Source organism: Python bivittatus, unplaced genomic scaffold, assembly GCF_059951505.1.
Source record: "Python bivittatus isolate LINGU-HERP-01145 unplaced genomic scaffold, Pbiv_v1 ctg000700_np1212, whole genome shotgun sequence".
Classification (NCBI taxonomy): Eukaryota; Metazoa; Chordata; class Lepidosauria; order Squamata; family Pythonidae; genus Python; species Python bivittatus.
This window is the reverse complement of record NW_028277098.1, coordinates 55,995,670-56,016,751: the sequence shown is the minus strand read 5'-3', so window position 1 is coordinate 56,016,751 and position 21,082 is coordinate 55,995,670. Positions and strand designations below refer to the sequence as shown.

At 36.9% G+C, this 21,082-nt stretch overlaps 1 protein-coding gene across 1 annotated transcript in view; it reads left to right on the top strand.

Annotated features, from left to right (window-relative positions):
- The window catches only part of CUNH6orf89 (chromosome unknown C6orf89 homolog), a 29,121-nt gene extending 9,333 nt beyond the window's left edge, over positions 1–19,788 (top strand). Inside the window, exons 4-8 of the mRNA XM_007422989.4 lie at positions 8,060–8,211; positions 8,318–8,457; positions 13,274–13,400; positions 14,379–14,502; positions 15,532–19,788. Of these exons, the coding sequence (XP_007423051.1) occupies positions 8,060–8,211; positions 8,318–8,457; positions 13,274–13,400; positions 14,379–14,502; positions 15,532–15,617 (629 nt within the window). The 3' untranslated portion in view covers positions 15,618–19,788. The remainder of the gene's footprint in view (positions 1–8,059; positions 8,212–8,317; positions 8,458–13,273; positions 13,401–14,378; positions 14,503–15,531) is intronic.
- Positions 19,789–21,082: the final 1,294 nt, after the last annotated feature.

The following is a 21,082-nucleotide window of genomic DNA, read 5'->3' as shown; positions in this document are numbered from 1 at the left end:
AGCAGTAATTGAAATCTGAAGGATTGTGGTTTGAGAGGAGTTAAGAGTGGTTTTTGTTTTTGTTTGTTTTTGCTTTTTTGTTTTGCATTTCAGAACCCTTGAACAATACTTCCAAGTCCTAATTTATGAGCAAGGGTGGGGTCAGCAATATCTATTCAGCTGGAAAAGTTTGGAGCAACAATCTTTTTCTTTGGCAGCTGCCTTTAGCCTGAGGTGTTTGACTCCCTGCCAGTTTCCAGGGCCTTCTCCTACTAAATTCATTTAGATCATCTCAGTTAGTTCTGCTCTAGAACATGCACAGAGATTCCCATTGCAAGTGAATATGTTCTTTCTAAGACCCACCAGGAAATAATATTGCCCCAAGAGAACCTTGTCCTCTTGCATAAATCCAGCTGCAGCATCTTCTACCACTCTGGTGTGAACTATAGCCTGATGCCTCAGAGCTCTCATCAGGGTTTAAAATGGTGCCAAGCATGCTGGATTTCGTTGTAAACAGCCCTTCTTATTATAATCTGGAGCCTAATAATGGACACATGTGTTGGGACATAGTTTTTCATGGACAGCCTGCCCTTTTAAAGATGGGCGGTGCAAGTTCCTTTTAACATATTTTGGCAGTTGTTCAGCAGGAAAATTGTTTGTTTGTAATTTCTGTCAGTAGACACATTATTGTGGGAATCTGGAAAGTTGAAAGCTCTTCTTTTGCATTTAGGATCATTTACTGTATTTATCAGGTTTACAGATGGTTCTACATGAGTTATTCTTTGGAGTATTGCCCATCTTACTCTAAAATAAGGGTTGCTGTGCAGTGCTTAGTTGAGATGAGACTTATTCTAAAAGTTGTTAGCAGTTTTACAGACAACACTTGAACATTCTGCAACAGATTATTATTAAGCTGTTCTTCACTAGTTCACTACGTACTAAAAATCCAGAGCTTGGAAAACAACTTTTGTAGTTGCTATATTTCTAGGTCATTCTGAAAAATGGCCTAAGATATGGTTTCCCAAAAGTGCAGGCAAGTGTGCCCTCTTTAAGAAGATTATAGTTCCTCTGTATTCTTTTCTTTGTTGGTCCTCTGCTGACCTACCTGATCCAGATTTAGGGGTCAGAATAACTCCATTCTGAACATAGAGAGAAGTTTTTTTAGATGTGAGTACATAGAGTAAGGCTGCTAATTTTGGCAAGGGAGTGAGTAGGTTTGTCAGCCTGGGAGGACACTTTCCTTCATTTATTGCTTCAGAATTGTAAGCATCATAATCATATAGCAGGCATCTGTGTAGCAAAAAAAAAAAAAAAGTGCAGTTTTACATCTAGTTTGCAGCCGAGGTGATTTGAGGCTAACAATACTAACCTCTTGTGACTTTTGTAACTGAGGTTTAAGAATGTTGTGGTTTTAATTAACTCCTCATGTCTGAGCCTTATGTACTGAGTTTCTAGCCTTTGTCTGAAATTTTAAGAGCTAAAAGAAAGAATAGAGTTTGAGAAAGTTTGTAGAAATTATTAAAACTACATAACACGAAAGTTTGAGTCTTTGCTGTAGCTACTAAATGACTTTAACATCCTATTCCTCTGAGGTGGCCGTACCAGGAGCATCAAATTCAAGTCTTTCTGCTGACGCATGTCTTCTTTTACATTCTGCCAGTGCCTGAAAACTATAAGTGACAGGAATGCCATCAAATTGGTTTATTTACAGTATTTTTGTACTGCTTTCCATTAAAAAAAATCAATGCCGTTTACTTATAAATAATAGTTAACTTACTAAAAACAAAGATAAGGCAGTCAAAAGATGGTACAGATGTTAAACCAATAATGAATAAATAATAATTAGGGCAGGTGATAAAAAAGGAGGATGAAGAGAGGGCTAAGTAAATAATTTCGTCTTAATTTTTGGTGAAAATGTTTCACTGTGCAGTTGGGATAGATCAGTCCCTTATAGTGGTGACAAATACTATTTATTTATTTATTTATTTATTTATTTATTTATTTATTTATAGGATGAGATGGTTAGATAGCATCACTGAAGCAATGAGCATGAAACTGAGCAAACGCAGGGAAGCAGTGAAGGACAGGAAGGCCTGGCGCGATAGGGTTCATGGGGTCACGAAGAGTCGGACATGACTTAACGACTGAACAACAACAATGCCATCCATCTCCCCCGGACGGTGACTCTGGGCAGCTCACAATTAAAGTAAAACCTGAAACAGTTAAAAATATAAGTACCCACATTAGTTAAAAAGTCAGACTATATAAAAAGATCCTATACATAAAAAGACTATATATAAAAAGACTCACATTGTTGGAAGACTTGAAGGACCAGATTAGGGACAGATAGTCATGAAGAAAATCTATCTACGCTATGTGGTCACTAAGAGTTGACACCAACTTAGTGGCATATAATCTGTCAAAAGGTCTGTTTTTCTTTCAGGGTATCAGTGTCAGCAGCTCACATTTCTTCTCAGTTCAGTGGACTTTGTTAGTTCAGTGACTCAGTCACTCTAAAGTCATCAAAGTTGAAGAATATATATCTTCAAGGGCTCAGTGATCTAACTGAGATGATGTGTTGATTTTCCAAAATTTTGATTAGTTGTTGTTATTATGTTTAATGAAGGCAGGAACCATGTTCTACTTTGTAATGAATCTGAATCATCATTTAATTTTTCTAATTGAAAGATAAAATTTATTTTTAATGCTTTTCATGCAATTTCTTCTGGCAGAATAATCACTCCATACATTATAATAATGTTTACATTTTATGACCAAAGTGTATCTATTGATGTATATTAATGCAGAGCAATGACTGAATTGAAGACAGCAATTAAAAGCACAGCATGGCTATTTAGAGTTTGTTTGTAAAATTTCTTTGGCTTTTTTTGAGCAGTTCAGATTGTTGCAGGCTATACTAATTTTTTTAAAATCCCTGCAGGCTCTATGTTCATAATCCTTATGGTGTCTAGCAAACCTTGTCTGTTCTCAAAAAGCTAAGCTGGGTAGGCTGACCAGGAGCTGAGCTCAGCTAGAGAGATTCTCTCCTTTTTATATTATCATAGTTTATCCTTGTGCTGCATTTGTTCAACAACATACATGTGGCAAAGATAGCCATAGCCATATACTGGTTCCATTTTCTATCAGCAAATGTTTCTTCTCTGGAAGTAAGAATACAATTTGGCATGGAAAGGCCCTCTGCAGCACAATATTTGCACCTAGTCATGCCAAGAAAAAGTGTGGACTGTTACTGAAGCTATGCAGGGTGGGATACATATTACAATTTCTGCTGCTTGGGTAATTGAACTATGAGCCAACCTTTGGAAAACATGTGGTGTAGTCATGGAATTATTGGGCTTACTCAGTTCCTAATATGCAGAAAAGTTCTAAAGTTTTGGTTACTTGAGCAAATGTGTAACAAGATTTAAGCCATATGGAATTACATTGGTTCAGAATGGACGCTATTGCTGTGATAAGAGCATTTGGCCAGGAGTTGGAGATGATTACTGGTTCTGGCTTGTTTGTCTAGTATATATGTTTCTGGGTAATGTTCTTTACCTGGTCTAGGGCAGAAACAGCCATATTTAGAGATACCTCAGTCAATGGCCTGAGTAGTAGGATCTTTCAATGGTTCCTGTTGAAGCACACCAGTTTCACATGGTTTTTGAATTTCCTTACAATTTTTATTGTGATACACTCTGAGAAATGTCAGACCAAAATCCCTTTGTGGGGCCAATATGTTTAATATATAATAAAATCATAAAATTGTAGAATTGTAGAATTGGAAGGGGCTATTTAGCCATCGCATCGAACTCCCTGCCCAGTACAGAAATCCAAATTAAAGTATCCCTAATAGATGGCTGGTTACTATCCACTTGAACACATCTCAACAAGGGAAGTTCATCACTTCTCTGGGTATTGATTCCACTGTTAAGCTGTGGTTAATATTCAGAAGTTCTAATATTCAGTTGAAATTTGCATCCTGTACCTTAAATCCATTCTTTCCTATCTGGCACACTGGATATTTTTAATATATGAACAAAAAAGAAGAGAAACATTAACTACATGCATAAAAATAAAACAGGAACAAAAAAAGAAGAGAAAAAGGAAATGATAAAACAAACAAGCAAAAATGAAATCCATGACTATGAAACCAAAAGCTCAATTCAGCAAATTAAACCTTTAACATGTGGAGCGATATTGATCAGACTTTCCGCACGGTTGATTAAAAAGCCAGTTTGTATGTAGAAAGTGAACCTGTATCTTCAGTCCAGGGTTTAAATCAGGTATAGCAAGGTCAGAGAAAAACATCTTTTGAATCACAGACCATGCTTGAACAATCCAGTTCTTAATTCTTTGATACATTTCATTTTTTGTTATATAATTTAACAACATATTCACATCTTTAACTCTGAATTCTCCTCCTGACACCACATTGACAACTTTATGGATAGTAAAGCAAGACATAGAATAGGTCCCAAACATATGAGACAATGTCTCCTTCATAATATTACACTTCCAACATACAGAATTGAAAACCAGCCTTTGCTATATATTTTTTAAGTAATTGCAGCTTAAGATGACAGGATACAAATTTAACATTGTTTAAAACTAATCATCTGATTTTTAAAACAGGATAATCCAGATAATTGTTCCAGGTTTCTTGTGAGTTTTCCATTTTCTGTTTCTATCTTGTTAATACATTTCAGTTGTCATAAAAAATTAATTGTAACTTTGGAAACCTCAAAACTTTTTCCAATTATATTGTTAATTTAATGTTAAGAATTTAGAACATTGGCATGCTGCTCATGTATGAAGCTGACACTGGAAGCTCAAAAAAAATTTAATTTGAAACATTGCCATTCAGCAATTATTTAAAGGAACGTACTCAAAGATTCATACATATTCTTAGATTCCTATTAACTTTTCCTGTTCTTTCACATCCTGGGATCTAACTGGTTATATTCCTCATACCCTCTCTGCTTCTTCAGCAGGAAGCAGTCACCTCAGCCACAGAGGACAATTGGCATCTTTTCAGGAAATGACTTTTTTACGGTCTTCTTTTCTCTCTCTTGCTGAATTGCTCTCATAAATGTGTTACTTTCCCTGTTTTGTTGATTAGTAGGATATAGTTATCTGAAATGTTATTTAAATGATGGATATATGTATATCCTACCTTTCTGCCCCATTTAATAGAAGTCCTGAGGTCACTCATAAAAAATGTTTCAAGCACAATTAATTAAAGAATAAATGTGAACAAAAGTCCCCACCCCTACCCCAGTCACCAGTAAACAGAGTTGACTAGAAAGTAATAGAGGGGAGTGGGAGATTTTAATTATTTGTGTCAAATGCACAATTGAAATGAAACAAGATTTATTAGCATTGAAATGCCAACAGAGAACAACATAATGTTCTGGAAATTCAGGGTGAAATTCAGGTACGTAGGTGATAGATAGATAGATAGATAGATAGATAGATAGATAGATAGATAGATAGATATAAAATTTATTTTGGCAATCTTAAAGAGTATATAAAAATAAGATGAAATGTATGCTGTCTAGAAACACAGTCAAGGTAATATAGAATAGAGTGTTTATTTACCAAATTTATATTTTTAATCTAGGTGGTGCTGTGAAGGATCAAGCAGGTTTATTACCCTTCCTTTGTAGGGCTCATATATTAGATCAATTAAAACAGGATAAGGAAGAAAATTACTTTGCCTATTATGTGTCAGATGTTCTACAGAATGGAAAAAAGCTATGATGACAGACAACAACTGTACCTTAATCACAATAAGGGATGCTAAATACTCAAAACACTAGAGTGATATTAAAGTCAGTAATGTCTAGACCAGGGTGGGAACCTGAGAGCTGTCTTTACACTTGCAGAATGTGTGCTGATTTTCTCACTTTTTGTCCCTCAAAGTCTAGACAAGGGTGGGAAACCTGTGACCCTCCAGATGTTGCTGAACTGCAACTTTTAGCTTCCCTTGCTATTGGCCAAGCTGACTGAGGCTGTTGGAAATTTGACATCTGGAAGCTAAAGATTCCCCACCCAAGCAGAGTTTGAGGCTCATACACTTAATCTAGGATGGTGGAGAGAAGAAGCCAGAGTTCTAAAAGCCCTGCCATAATCTTCAACTCTAATTGTTGGATAGAACATATATGTATGTGCTGACTTTTCTGCAGGTGTGTGTTATAGAAGCATATTTTAGAATAATGAAAATCTGTGAGTATAAAGCAATTGAGAAGGATTGATCTTTACACAGAGCTGTCATTAATGGAATGAGGGCAAGAAATTCACCCTTCACTGGTGCTTTTTTACTCATCCCATGACACTAGCCAAGGATAATTACTTTTACAACTGTACATTTTAATGCATGTACTTTAATTACAACATGAAACAATATTGGCACTTTTCTGAAAATCTACAAGCTGATCACATACAAAGCATGCTACACTGAAAACCCATATAACCCTTGAGTGTGCCTGGGCAGAGTGATAATCTAAAAGGAATGCAGGAGTGTAACTGGAAAAATAGAAGAATACTTTTATAAAGATCCAATTCATTTTCCCTTGTGTATTTCTGTAGTTACATTGTCTTTGCCTAGACAATTATTTCTCTGTCACCCGTTCCTTCTCTGCCCAAATTCCTACAAAGCCTTCCCTTCCCACTACACTTTTTGTGAAGTTTGCCACTTCCCAACCATAACGTTCAGACTATTTTTTTTAAATAAATAAATGTCTGTTTAGAATTCTACTTGGCTGTCAACCCAAGTGGTTTATTATGGCAAACAAAAACCTCTGAATTGTCCAACTAAGAGGTGTAGTTTAAAGTATAACCAAGCAAGTTGAGTAAAATTTTTGAAACACTTTTCAAAGAGTAACAGATCAGGAACATTTTAATGTTGCCTTTTATCATGAATGTCCACTGTTTGGTCCTAGCGTGCACTTAGGCTACAATAGAAATAGCAATAGGGACTGAAATTTGTCAGACACTTGCTATCCTTGCTATATGGATTTCCTGACCTCTTCCTTTTTTATTAAAGTTACGGATGATGAATAAGAAAGACATGTCTTTTCAGAAGTATACGCGGAAGCCATTTTTAAAAATATTATCTTTCAGAGAAATGCAAGGTTATGATCAAGTATCTTTTTAAAAAGGTTTGAATGTGACTTTTACAAACAGATCATATTATGATTGTTCTAGTATACATCCAGTGGTAGCATATCAAGAATTCAGATTAACAAGCTGTAAATAATTGACTACTGTGATTTTTTATGCTGTGTGAGAGGAAATCTTTCCCAAAAGAATAACAATGGAAGAGGCATCTTTTCTCTATCTTCTTAAATATAGTTCTGGATATTATTAGTGTCTTCTTTGCAAAAGGATAATAGATCCATATAGGAAATAATCTTCTTATATACAGAGAGCTCTATGTTGAATGAGTTACTTAAGTACTCCGTTATTAACAAAACATTGGAGATTTTACAAGATAAAGCCTTATTTATCTTAGGTTGTTGTGTAGTATTACAACAGGGCCACTTGAGCTAAGCTGCTTTAGTCAAAGAAAAGGATTTCCCAAAAGGATTGTTAAGCATTGTCATTTCATTTCATTGCAGCAGTGCAATTATTATTGTTCTAATTAAATTGATTAGGAATCATTGCCCTGATACCTAAATATAGTTTGCATGTAATTAAGCTACACACTTCAGTTTTACATTTGATTATCAAAAATGTAAACCTTCCTTCCTTCCTTCCTTCCTTCCTTCCTTCCTTCCTTCCTTCCTTCCTTCCTTCCTTCCTTCCTTCCTTCCTTTATCAAGGATCCAGCATTATCAGAGGTTACCAAATTCTAAGCGCAACTGGAAAGTAGATTATGAAATATGGCTTGTTTCTGATGTGGCCCATATTGAGATTAAAGGTTTTTCCTTCATGAATTAGTCTTGGAAAATATTGGTAATTACCTGATACTCCATAGCAGGGTTAACAATGAAGTGCTAATGATTGGAATCTGTTCCTATTTGCTTAAGTGAAATTTTGAATAAAGTTCATAAATCTCTTCTGTCCTTCTCCAAAGAATGTCCAGAGTGGTGGGGCTTAGACTGTAGACAGAATATGTCTCTAACTGCGAAGTGCTCTTGCTGCTGTTCCATGAAAACCCTTGTGGCTCCAGTTGACCTTAGGCAGCTATCGGAAAAAATCCTGCAAGGGCAGCCTCTCTTGATCAAGGTAGCTTCACAATTTTTTTGGGGGGGAGGTTGGCAAATGGTGGCAAACTCCTTGGACATATGGAAAGGCATTTAATAAAAGGGCAATGTCATCCTTTTGTCATCAGACAGGACAGTATCGTTCTTATGCTGAAATGAAACATTTTCAGTCCCTCTACTCCGAATTGACAGATTTTGTGATACAAGAAGAGGCAGCTGAGTTATGGAGCAGCCGTTCCAGGCAGCAACCTCCATTTCCTGTTTTCCGGTGAGTTTGAACTATTAGAGGTCTCTTGCCTCCCTAGAACTAGCTCAGCAGTAACCCCAGCTGATATTCAGTGATGCAACTTTCAGGAGCCATGAAGAGCAAGGAGGAGGGATGAGGTACAGCACTAGAAAAGAGGATGTACGGTTGCTATCCCCATAACTTTCTTATTTATTTTTGGAGTGATCTTTCTTTATTGAAATGGAGAAGTGGTCCTGTCAATACACTGATTTAAAAAAAATTGGGAAGTGAATCACATACTAGTGGTGGGCTATGAAACTCAACCAAATGATTATTTCCTCTCATTCTGGAGAATCTCGTAGTTTAGAGGCTATACTAAGACTATGTAGCAGCTGCTAAGTGCTACTGTACAATGTAAAACAAGTACTTTTTATGCTGTGAAACCTGTAACCTGTACTGTGTGGAGCATGCCCACCTATAGAGGGCTAGTGGATCACGCTCTGTCTGCAGACGAGGTTGTGCAAAAACCTTTGACTCTTGTTTAGAACAGAGATCACTGTTACCTTGCTGATAGGCTTCAGTAAATATTTACTGTACTGTTCAGATGATTTCTGGATTCCAGTCTATCCAAGAAATACAAAAATTCTGGAAACTTTGAAACAAAATTTGTTTTTTTTAAAGGAATTTTTGGGGAAATTTACTTATTTATTTATATTTCAAATTTGTCACCGCCCATCTCACTGTAGAGTGACTCTGGGCGGTTTAATTAAAATATATACAATGCTTAATTTTTAACATTTATTGTAACTATGAAGTAAGGATGTGCAAAATGTTCTGTGCATGGAAGAACTGGTTTGGGATAGTTTGTGCATAGAAAAAACACGCATGGTTTTGGATGTTTCTCCCAGACAGAATCCCGAATGGGGTCATTGTATTCCAGCAGAAGCTGAAAAGTGGCTGTTCCAGACAGAATGAGTGTTTTGTGTGTTCTGTACTATTTTAGCTGCTAGGATTTAGCTGCTAGCTGCTAGGATTGCTGTCTTATCTCTTGCAGTTGAATTTTGAATTCTAATAACTGGAAGGTTGGTATCTTTGCTGTTTTTTGCAAATATTCCTGTGGGGAACCTGTGGGTTAATAAATGCGATGTTCTCAACATGTGGTGGGAGGGGTTGGGCAAGATCTTCTGTGCCTGTGACCTATCAGTTGGGGTATTTTTGGATGTGGGCCCGACACTTTTCTGAAAGAGTACTAAACCCCTGTCCAAAAATAGCTCAATTGACAGTCACGGGCATGGAAGAGGGGTGCAGAGGTGAACCAGGAGGGAGCTCTCTTGGTGCACCGCTTTCAGAGGATACAGTCTTTCAGAAGAGTGTTCAGAAATATTCCAGCTGACAGGCACAGAAAGGGAACAAGGGGATCTCTCCTATTCTTTCTCCATGGCTATGACTTGTCAACCAGGCTAACAGATGTGGAGGAGGGGTGCAGGGCAAAGCAAGAAGAAACTGTCAATAACAAGCAAGTCAGTCTTGGAGTTGTACTGCAAGAGAGCTGCAGTCCTTGCAGAGACTGATTGTGGGCACTGGTATCTGGAGGTAACCTGTGAAATAGGCCGAATGACACCCTCCAAACATCCCCCCCAAGGGATAAAAGCAATAAAAATATGGTCAGTATTTTTTGGCAGTAGCAGAACCAGCAATGCATAACTGGCAAAACCTGATTCTCTTTCTAAGTTTAAAATCACTGCCTGGGTAGAAGAGGTCTACTCCTCCTTCAAAACAGTGTTCAGTTTTCAGATGAAAACTCCTTAATCTCACAACACATGGACAGACTTAACCATAGTTTTAACTGGGAAACTGTCACCATTTTAGTGCAAGAGAATTCTTGGAAGCTTGGTATTCAGACAAGGCAGCAATTAACAGACACATAGAAATAAACAGCATCTACATACTATTCAAAAGAGACAAAAGACCAGAAAATCGCCTCACCAACAGTCATCACCCAGCAAAGCAAAGGTTACCACCAGGCACACCATCAAGCAGTAAACATATGCTAATCAAGGAACTACCAGAGGAGCAAACCAAAACCCCCACCCCCACTAGTACTGGTAAGGCAGGCCACAGTATATAAACAGAGAGCAGACCCCATCCCATTCTAGCACTGAAGACGTTACCTAGCCGGGTAATGAAACGTTTGCAAGAAAAGAACTAAGCTCAGAGAACCCCAAGGACTCCACAGTGTTCAGTCTCCGTAGATAAGGACCTAACATAAAACTGACAGGGGTTTTGGCCCTGTATGTGTGCAGCTGCCTGTGTGAAGGGGGTCTGGTATCTCATGCAGCTTAAGCTAAAATGGGCATGGAGGGCAGTTCCCAGCAATCAGAGGGGAGGAGGCACATACAGTATATTGCAGCCTAAGGTAGCCTGTCGATACAGAAAACTAAATTCCAACTCCCTGCTGCCATCTAATGGTCACCCAGCTTTTAGTAGCCAAAGAAGCTCTTTCTGAGACTGAATCCCACTGTTTTTTATGGACGGAACTTCTGAAACTCTTGTCCAAACCCGGAACAGTGAAATTGTTCCAGATTTACTTTCATCCAGACTGCCACCAGGCTGGAACAGGTGAACTTCTAGAATTCAAGTTTGAAACAAAACACATGTTCCATTTTGTGCAATATCTAAAGTTATTTTGTTACATTATAACAAAATGTACTTTGTTTATAGAAATACATTTGATGTATAAAATTAGAAAACATATTAAAATATAGTATATGAAGACAGTAAATATATATTGATTGAATTTATTTTGAACTTGTTTTTAGTTTTTGTTATAAATGGAGTATGGGCCTACAAGCTGCTAAACTCTAAGAAATGTAGCATCTTTTTGCCTGTTTAGGAGCTGCAGGAAGGCAAAAAGCAAAACAGATACTGAAAGCACCATTTTTCATAAAGCATGTGGAAAAGAAAAAAAGAAGAGGAACCGAGATGCAGCATATGCATTTTGCCAGAAGAAACATTATTTAATTGATAATGATAGGGCTGTGCACTCTTGAAAATTACATGGAAGAAGCACATCGGACATCATGCAAATACAGCACCTGTCCATGAGCCTGCAAAAAGATGCTACTGCTTTAAGAGTTGCTTTAATGAATCAGTTATTTAAGGAGAGACATCTTTTTTTCAAGCTCATGTGGAAGCTTGGAAAAGGATATGGCTACTTTATCTGATAGCAGAGAAATACTATACTTATGCTCAGGGATTTCAGTGTGTGTGTGAGAGTCAAGATGGCAGCTGTGATTGTACATGGCTGCCATTTTGATTTTTTTATCCCCCCCACCATACTCCTCTTCATGCTTACATAAGACTAAAGCACTTCTTCCAAATCATTTGCAAACTGCACAGCCCTATTAATCACCAGAGTACTATTGTGGTCAGCAGGTTCAAAAATCAAATTAAAAAAAAATCTGATTATAATTTTGATGGGCTTCTGAAAACTGAAGGCTTAGCTGTACTAAGACAAGCTTATGTAGTGTTTCACATATTAGTATCTTGAGTTCATTTGACAGTTTTCAAACAATGACCAATATCATTCTCAATGTAATCATGCTATGTATAATTTCAAATGAAATATTTCATAGTCCTTCTCCTCTACACTCCCAATTTTTCTGAAAACAGCAAAAAGTCATAGAAAAAGGAAGACTGATTCCCCCCCCCCCCCATTTCCATATTTCCCCTCTAGGCTTTTACATCTCTAGTCTGCTTTAAGTGAATTTCTTTTATTGTTTCCATTCTCTAGAGTATCTCTTTATATAGTTTCTCAGCCTAAAGCAGGAGTTTTCCATTTTTTTCTGGCCGTGGAACCTCTTAGATATCCTCTTAGTTATTTTTAAAAATTGCAGAACCTCTGATCAAAGGCAAAGCTCTAGTGATAGAAAGTTGACTGCATTCAAGTAAACATTTTTTCCCCTTAATTACTCATGGAGCCCCATCAAGTTCTTGTGGAATCCCAGGTTCCACTGAACTCAGTTTAAGAAGTCTTTTGAAAATCTGTGTTTGTTTGAAAGTTCAGTTCAAGGTTAAATTTCTTGTTACAAGAAAATGTGATTGGCATTTGTTAGCAGCACATCAGTCTTTTTCCTTCATGTTGTAAGTCTTCCAGCTGACATGCTTTCTGGCATTGGGTTGGAAGAACGTGATGGTTTGCATAAATATTGCAGGACCATAATGGTTTATGCTTGAGTCATATTTGGGCATTCCATATTTGTGAAATACAGTGTTCCCTATTCGTCCAGTGCTGTATTTTTTAATGAACTTATGATGGACAGTTCGGGTGCATAGTATCTCAGTATGAATCATGACAAGTCTCCACACTGGGATTTCTCATTTTTCCCTGCCCTCCATTTTCCTAGAATGATGAGTAAGTTAGGATTCCCAAAGCTTTTCCCATGTGGCGTTAGTTAATGCTGGACTAGGTGACGCCTTTCTTTGTTTTCCTTCTTCAGCATTTCATTTGCTAATTAACTTGACTTTTTTTTCCTTTAAGACAGAAACTTTAAGATTATATCTGATCATAGATGACACCAATCTCCTGATTCCATGCCTGTATTATTTTCTTGGAGAAGATAGGTGATCTATAGTTAGTTAAAGAAGGTCCACTTTCTAATCCAAATGCTATTGAATTCTCAGTACACTGACATCTGCTTTGGTGTGAGTGTGTGTGTTTGTGTCATATCTGCCGAATTAAGTCAGACATAGTTCTTTAGGATGGCAAATAAAGACTCTTTTGAAGTGGTTTAGAACTCAGTAGCAATGCCATTGTGAGATATCTGCTTTCTTTCTTATTCTCTAAAATGTCTTATAGGCAAAACCCTCTGAATAAATCTCAAATTCTGCAAGAGATTTTTCCCATCTTCTCTTCACTGCTGTTTCCAAAGGCCATTTCTCTAAAAAGCTGTTTTCTTGTCCACCATCCAAGGCTTCAAGATAAGGTTAGTATTTAAAGTTAAAATATTTCTGTACTTCTTTTTCAAATACAGTTTTACTTCAAGATCATTTGGCCGAAAAAGAATTATTTTTAAAAAGTATTTATACTCTGTATTTAAGTTTAAAAGGCTCTGTTAATGGTTTACACAGTAATAAAAACTAGAAGGTTTCATGCCCTCAGATTAAGAATCAAAAAAGATGTGAGATAGAAAGAAAGGAAGATGGCAAGATTAAAGAGAAACATGTTCTTAGTGCTAACATTATTTTAAAAGGGTCAGTGGGGAAGGAAATGGCTGCCCAGAGATGGGCAGAAGATATCATCTTCAGGGCCAATAGTTCTGTTCTTCTTCCTCATGGAACTGTTATTCCTCCTGTTTTCTGTGAGGAGAGAGGAATGGTCTTTAGCCTAGCTGGTTATAGCAGTAGGAAGAAGGCGATTCCAGTGCCGGGCTGCCCTTTTTCCTTGTAAGGCAGGCGGTTTAAAACAAACAGTAAATAGCCACCTCTTCAAGACAGATGGAATATGAGGTCCTCAATCAGCAGATTAGTAGCCCTCCTATGTTTTGGAGGCAATTGCTGAGAAAGCCCTGGCCACTTTGTTGCTGCTATTCAAACCTATAAGATAGGCAACTGGGGTGACTAATTTGGTGTATATTGTGTCATGCATATTAGAAAAAGGATGGGGTTGGGTTGCAACACTGTGCTGCCATCTTGCAGATTTTGACTCCACCCTGCCAATACCACTGGAGAGCATCAAGCTTCAGATCCGCTTGGTTGACAAGATGCTTGGATGATGGTTATGGTACCTTTTTTTTTTTTGCTCTGGCTGTTTTGATGATGCAGAGGAGCTCTAGAGTAAAAACCATTATCTGTGTCTTCACTTTCTCTGAATTCAATTTTATGATGTTTTCTTTTTTTTCCAGTAAAACTCTGAAAGGTCTGGCTAAAATAAAATGGAATCTCCTTCCTCTTTTATTTTTCAGTCATACAGACTGCAGAGCACCTTTGTGGTAGGAAGTGGTCGGCTCATCTTATATGTTATTCCTTCTCTCTTGTGCAGAGAGCACTGCAAGACATTGATGGTAGAGCTGGAAGCTGGAGATATTGGTGAGAATTGATATAGCAATAGGAGCTTATCCTACAAGCAGCAAATGTACCTGTAACTGTTTGGTAACTGTTGTGACTGTTAATGCTGGAAAAAAGCAAGTCATGGCTTGTAGCTCATGACATTTTGCCTCGTTAGATGTTTTAAGCTTTATGATGCAGTAAAAGAGAAATATATATTCCACACCCTATCTGTTGGGAAAAACATGAACTCTGTATACACTGTGTGGTTTTCTAAATTAGCTTTCCACCCTAGAAGATTGCATTTGGCATTATAGGAAGTTTGTGTTCAGTCTGTTGCAGCAGCCAAAAGGCAAAGTGCTGTTTATGGGAAGGCTACAATATAGTAAATAGTGTTGTTTCACTGCTGTACAAGGTTGGGGCAAACGTAACTTGATTGATCACTGCAGCTCAAAGAAGAGAATGTAGAACTGGGGCAACAACAGAGAAATGCTTATGTATAAACACTGTATTAGGAAGTGGAAAAATAAATTCAGGTAGACAAAGGGTGGGCAGTCTTTTCAGGCACCAGCCATCCATTCTTTTTTTAAAAATTACATGGACTTTTATCCTCAAGCTGTCATACAAGAATGCTGGGGTCTCACAGGTTTCAGGCCATTTTGGGGTGGGTTGGGGTGAACTCATGTCGTCTAGAGGTATGATGGATGTACTGACGTCTGAATGTTTTGTTGTGGACTCTTGATGGAAGACTCTTAGGTCTGTTTTACTGAAGCCACTTGATGAAATTGTTTCCATGAAAACATATACTGAAATAATTTGTTAGTCTTTGATACTACCAAAGGAATCTTGCTTAAGCCTTAACAAACTGATTAACTTTAAGCTGTACCCTACTCTTAGGACCAGAAAATGTATATGGATGATTTACTATTATGTAAGATATTGGCAAGGAAGCTTGGTGAAGTACTTATATACCATGGAAATAGAGTGAAGGGATGTTTCAGGGCACCATCAGCTCCAATATCATACAATAATAAACCACAATAATCTAGTGTTGTTGTTTTTCTTCCAAAGGTTTTACAAATGTAGATTATTGGACAACAAGTTTTAACTCCAGAGGATCTGAACCCGTTGTTGTTTGTGATGGATCTGCCAGTTAAAAACTCAAAGTGTAAGAACTCAATATCAGACACAACAAATATGGGGATGATACTGCTACAGTTTCCAGTGATAAGTTTTCCCTTCTCATCTGCAATGAAGAAAGCCATGCACTTTTAAAAGGACATTTTATTCAAAGTCACTGGCTTGTCTTTCAGATGTTTTGGTAGGAACTGGAAGACCTCTTTTCTCTATTTTTTTGTGGAATTATTCTTGAAAGCTGACTGATGGATTTTGTGGAGGGAAGGTTCTGTAAAGTACTGTTTGTGAACATTGTTCCTCTTGACAGTGCAGAAAAAGTTATCTCAAAATATTTCTTTCCAGACATCCTGGAGGAGGTAATGTCAGAGCTGCTGATGAATCTGTCTCTGGATCATTGCTTTAAAAGAGCAAACTACTGAAATATTGTGGAGACTGAGAAATTAAAAATGTCTCTCGAGAAAAGCATTTGCTCAGGTTCTTATCCTGTGTTACAGTTTGAATGCAGGAATTTGGTCCACAGCTGCATTTTTTTTCTTTCACTGTATTGTGATGACACATCTTCATAATATTTGTTCCAGTAAAAAAAAAAAATCATGTTATCTTTCCACCTAAGAACACAGCATGACTTTATGTAGTCATCATCAAAAGTGTGTGGCTGAGGTAGGGTTTGTATGCTTGACAGAGAAAAGCATCCTGCAAATTTATTTCTCTATCTCCTTTCATAAATGCTGAAATATGTACTCTTACTGCTTTTCCCTGGACTAAGTCAGTAGAATGCCAAATCCATTTTTTTTCCAAAATGAGTAATGTGCATCAAAGAGCCAAATTTATTAGAGGGCTGACTTGGTGAGAATGGTGAGCATCTTCTTCTAAAAATTAAGCCTTTGGAGGGCGTCTGGGTTGGACACTCCAAATCAGTCACCATTTTAGTTTGTTATCATGGTTGACTTGAGCTTGGGAAAGTATATCTTGAAAGCACTTTCTAAAATTTTCATTTGAATTTCTCCATATCTTTTTAAAATTGAGGTGGATAATTTGTGGGCAGGTTTGGAATGTGCAATGTTTAATGTGTGCCATGAATATGTTTGCCATTCTCTCTGAGCATTAATTGCATTCTCTCTTCCTTTAGCATTTTCTTAGAATACATGTTTGATCCTTGATCCCCTTCCCAACTTTTTGCATTTCCTCATACTTTTTGTGAACTCATCTATCTAGTGTCTTTAGATGGGATTACTTTCCAGCATGTGTTGTCTGAAATTGTAGTGGTGTTTCCCTTGAGTGAATCTTTAGGTTCCTGTTGTGTTAAGATAATTTGCAGATGCGTCAGGCTGAACTCAGGCCAGCAGTGAGGCTAGTGTGCATATTTGTACATGTTTATGTGCTTTGGGGGATTCTTTTATTAAAATGCAACCTTTCAAATGAAAAGCAGAGTTGTATTAAAGCAGAGGACAGTTTTAAAGAAAGGACTAGAATAAGATCTTTGTTTTTTAAAAATATTTCAGTTAATTATTAATTGTTCAGCAGAGTAACAGTTAAAGGACCCTGTCAGAATCATGACCCCATTCTCCATGGGCATAGTGCCAACAGACAAACATTGTTTATTTCCTTCTGTTTCTGACTGCAAACATGCATAACTAATTGGGGTACTGAGAGACTAAATTATGGTAATAAGTTAGTCTTATGGATGTTTAAAGGATCTGTGAATAAATAAGTGATAGCACTATGAAGCTTAAATTTTTAGAAGGTGGGAATTTAATCTGCATCACTGATGTTAAGTGCTTGCTGACTGTTTTCACCTTTTTTTTTTGAAACAGAAATTTCACACCATATAACTTTAAGTCTGTATAGAAAAAAAAATCTTCTTAGTATCAGGGCTAAATATTTTACTAAAGGTGTGTGTGTGTGATGATCGCTATATAAGTGGACAAATGTGTTGCTTGCTTTTTCATTAATGTTTCCTATATACTCTTATATGCGAATAAGCCCCATTAAATTTAATAGCACTTGCTTCTCAGAAGGCATGTATAGATAATGGATGAAAAGCCCCCCCCCCCAATTCCCTAAGTGGAATTCCTTGCTTGATATTTCTATACTTTGGATGTTTTTCTTTTTTCTTTCTTTTTAATGAAAAAGCTAGAAGGTTTCTAAATTCTTCTTCATTCATTTTTTACCACGGATGAATGTAGATCCATCCACCCAGAGGATACTGTTCGTTTTGAATTGCATGTTGATCATATTTTTGATTTTCATACAAATAATTCAAAAGGAAAAAAAAAATCAAAGCATTTCAGAAGATGACAAAGACCACTTAAATCTACAAAGTTATGGATTTCATTTCTGTTTTGGTAGTGAAATATTTATATTTAAGAGATTTATGTCAATGATGCTCACTGTTTAATAATGTGCTGGAGAGCAGGGAATTGATGAGTATTATGTCAATCTAAGGGTCCCTGGAGAACAATTGTTCAAAGGTACAAATATTTCCAAAAGAGGGTTTGTTTTTTTCACTTTCAAATACAGACCAGGATATTGTTAGCGTATTAGACAGGGGATAATGTATCTATTCTACTTTTTGATTCTGGTTTTCCACGTGCACTTTTGTCTTTGTATCGGCTTCCAGATCTGGGTCTAGGATGTGCTATGCACATGTCCAAGTCTCATTCCCTCTGGAGTTTACATCATTTGTTTTCAAACTTCCAGTACATTTTCTCCTTCTTTTCTACAAGCTGCAAGGAATTAAAAGCAGAAGTAATTGCTCAAGAGGAATCTGAGATCCAAGTTCTCTGATTTTCAGCTGATTAAGAGCATTTACTTAGATAAGACCTTTAGTTGTTTCGTTTGGAATGCATGCTACTATTGGAAGGCACCAGGCAGGCGAAGGCTGTTACGGAGCATTTGTTGATGAATATATGTATACTTTGTTGCTGTTTTCATCACCTTTGCCACCCAGTAATATTCTTCTGTTGCATGATATTGATAGATTTTTTGCAGAAAAATCCTTTAGATTTCCTGTCCGATATTCACTGTATATTGGTCAAACTGTTCTTTGCCTCTTTTGGAGAAGCAGCCTAGCTGCTCTGTTGTGCTGCAGTATTTACAAAACATTCATTAAATCCTGTGAGTACAGTCCTAAGGATGGCATTGGCTGGTGTGTTTCTTGGCTAGGTTCAGTGTCCCAGATATAGATTTTGTCTGCCAGTTGCATAGTAATGAAAGATTCGTCTTTGGGCAAATTACATGGCATTGGTGAATTGAGCTGATATAATGGTTTGAAGAAATGAGTAGGATTGAGCAGCGTTTATGAGGCTTGCCCAGCTGCCTAAATGCACCCACATCCATGGATACTTGGTGTTCAGATCACCACGGTGTTCCTTCTACCCCCAAATAGCAGCTTTAAGATTTCAGTTTTCAAATCCTGAGATCAAGGTAGGACCAAACAGGCTTTGTAAAATTTTCTAAACCATTTCAGGGAAATCATAAGGGAGTTTCTGTTGCACACAGTAGGAGAGGTTGTAGATAATATTCATATTTATAGGAAGAGAGTTGTCGGTTCAAAAAGAATGGCAATTTTAAAATTCATAACTTTGACAGAGCTGGTGGTATAAGTTAGGGGTGCACTGTTAGACTTTCCTGGAGCCACTGTTTGCCTACAAAGACAAAATCTTCACTAGAAATTCAGCTACCATTTGATGGAAGGCATTTACATCTCAGAATATTTCTCTATTTTTCTTTGTGAGAGAAAAATTTCTCTATTTTTCATTTGTTAGGGAAATGTACAATTTAGCAAAGCCTGGAAGACATGACTTTTTTAAAGAAACAAAATTATCTGCTCTTTTACTGACTAAGGGAAATACTCAAGTTTCTTGTTTTAAAGACTTGAGCATTTTTAAAATATCATTTGTCCATGCACAGAATAGTGGTAATGCTATATGTTATAAAGGCTCAGGGGTGCCTGGGAAATAGTTATTTGTGTGTGTATATTGAATATCCATGTAGTCCAAATTATGGAATTTTTCATATAAATGTAAATATGCAATTCATGCAGAGTTTTATGAACAATTATAAAGTAATATATTGCAACCTTTTGTAAATATTGGGAAATGGCTGTAAAGAGTGTAAATAAGTCAGATTTATATGTTGAGAGCAGAGGTCAATTTTTACTTTTTGCAATTAAATACAATTGTTGATGCACTTTGCCCCATATGGCTTTTTTCCTTTGTTAAATAAATAATGTTCTATCAAAAGCCCCTGTGTATATATGCTACATCATGAGGTAATTAAATTGGTGTGGGGAAATATGTTTTAGCAATATGCCATCTGCCAAGAAGGAGCAAAAAGATCAGTTAATTGCCAAGGAAATATGCTTAAACAGCACACACACACACACACACACACACAAAACCAACTTACATATAAGTTATTTGGTTGCCTAATTTTGACTACAGTGTTTGTGGTTCTTGGATTTTTTGAATAAAGAGTGGGGTCAGAAAAAGGAGGATGAGTACAGATTATGAACTCCTGGAAGGCGAGAATATTCCATGGAATAATATGGTTTCCAAAACATGAGTGCCTTTGGGGGAGATATTTTGGAAATTCAGGGCAGATACCATCCATCTTGGCATCACTGCTGACATTTTTTATGCAAGAACTAGATATGATGGGAAGGAATCTGTATATCAACTAAGCAATTTATTTTGTTCACCTCTTGAAATACACAGTGTAGGAAATTAGTGGTGTTTGACTCCCAGCAAATTTTAAAATATAAAATATAAAGTTTTCAAATGCTGCTGAAATGAATAAGTGAACTGAGAAGGGTGTGGCAATTTTTAAAAAATGACCCTAACTTTAAGACCTAACTTTATAGGTCTTTATAAATTTTAAGTCACATTGAAGTGTGCCTGAGAAACAGAGGATTCAGTGCAAACTCTGGATCAGTAGTGTGCCATGTTGATGTGCCACAAAGGCAAGCGAGCACATTGTTACATTTAACTCCAACTAAGATTTCTAACTAATCATCAAAGTGATCTCGTGATAATGGTTACACTATCTAAGCTCAAAAGGTATGCGCTATTGTCATCACTAGATATGAATTGAGCATACATGAATATCGTACAACTTTCTCTCCACATGGAACAAGTGAACTTCACTGTAACCTGAATTTCCAGTGCACACAAATAGATTCATGTTATGAAGATGGACCAGCATCTCTTGTAAGCATTATTAAAATGGATAATGCTAAGTACATGGAAACCTTAGTGTGCATTCACTTGCTAATAAATGAAGATTGAATTCTGCCCTGCTCCTTGCTTCCAAATCTGAAGAAACAGTGGAACATCCGTCACTACATACAATGCTAAAATGTTGATCTTCATTGGAAGTATATTTCTGATTGTTCAGTATGAAATGTCCCACTTTCAGAGTTTTCAGATAAAAGGTGTGTAGGACTTCGGGTATAACAAAATTTTATGGAGAGAGAAAGCTAGTA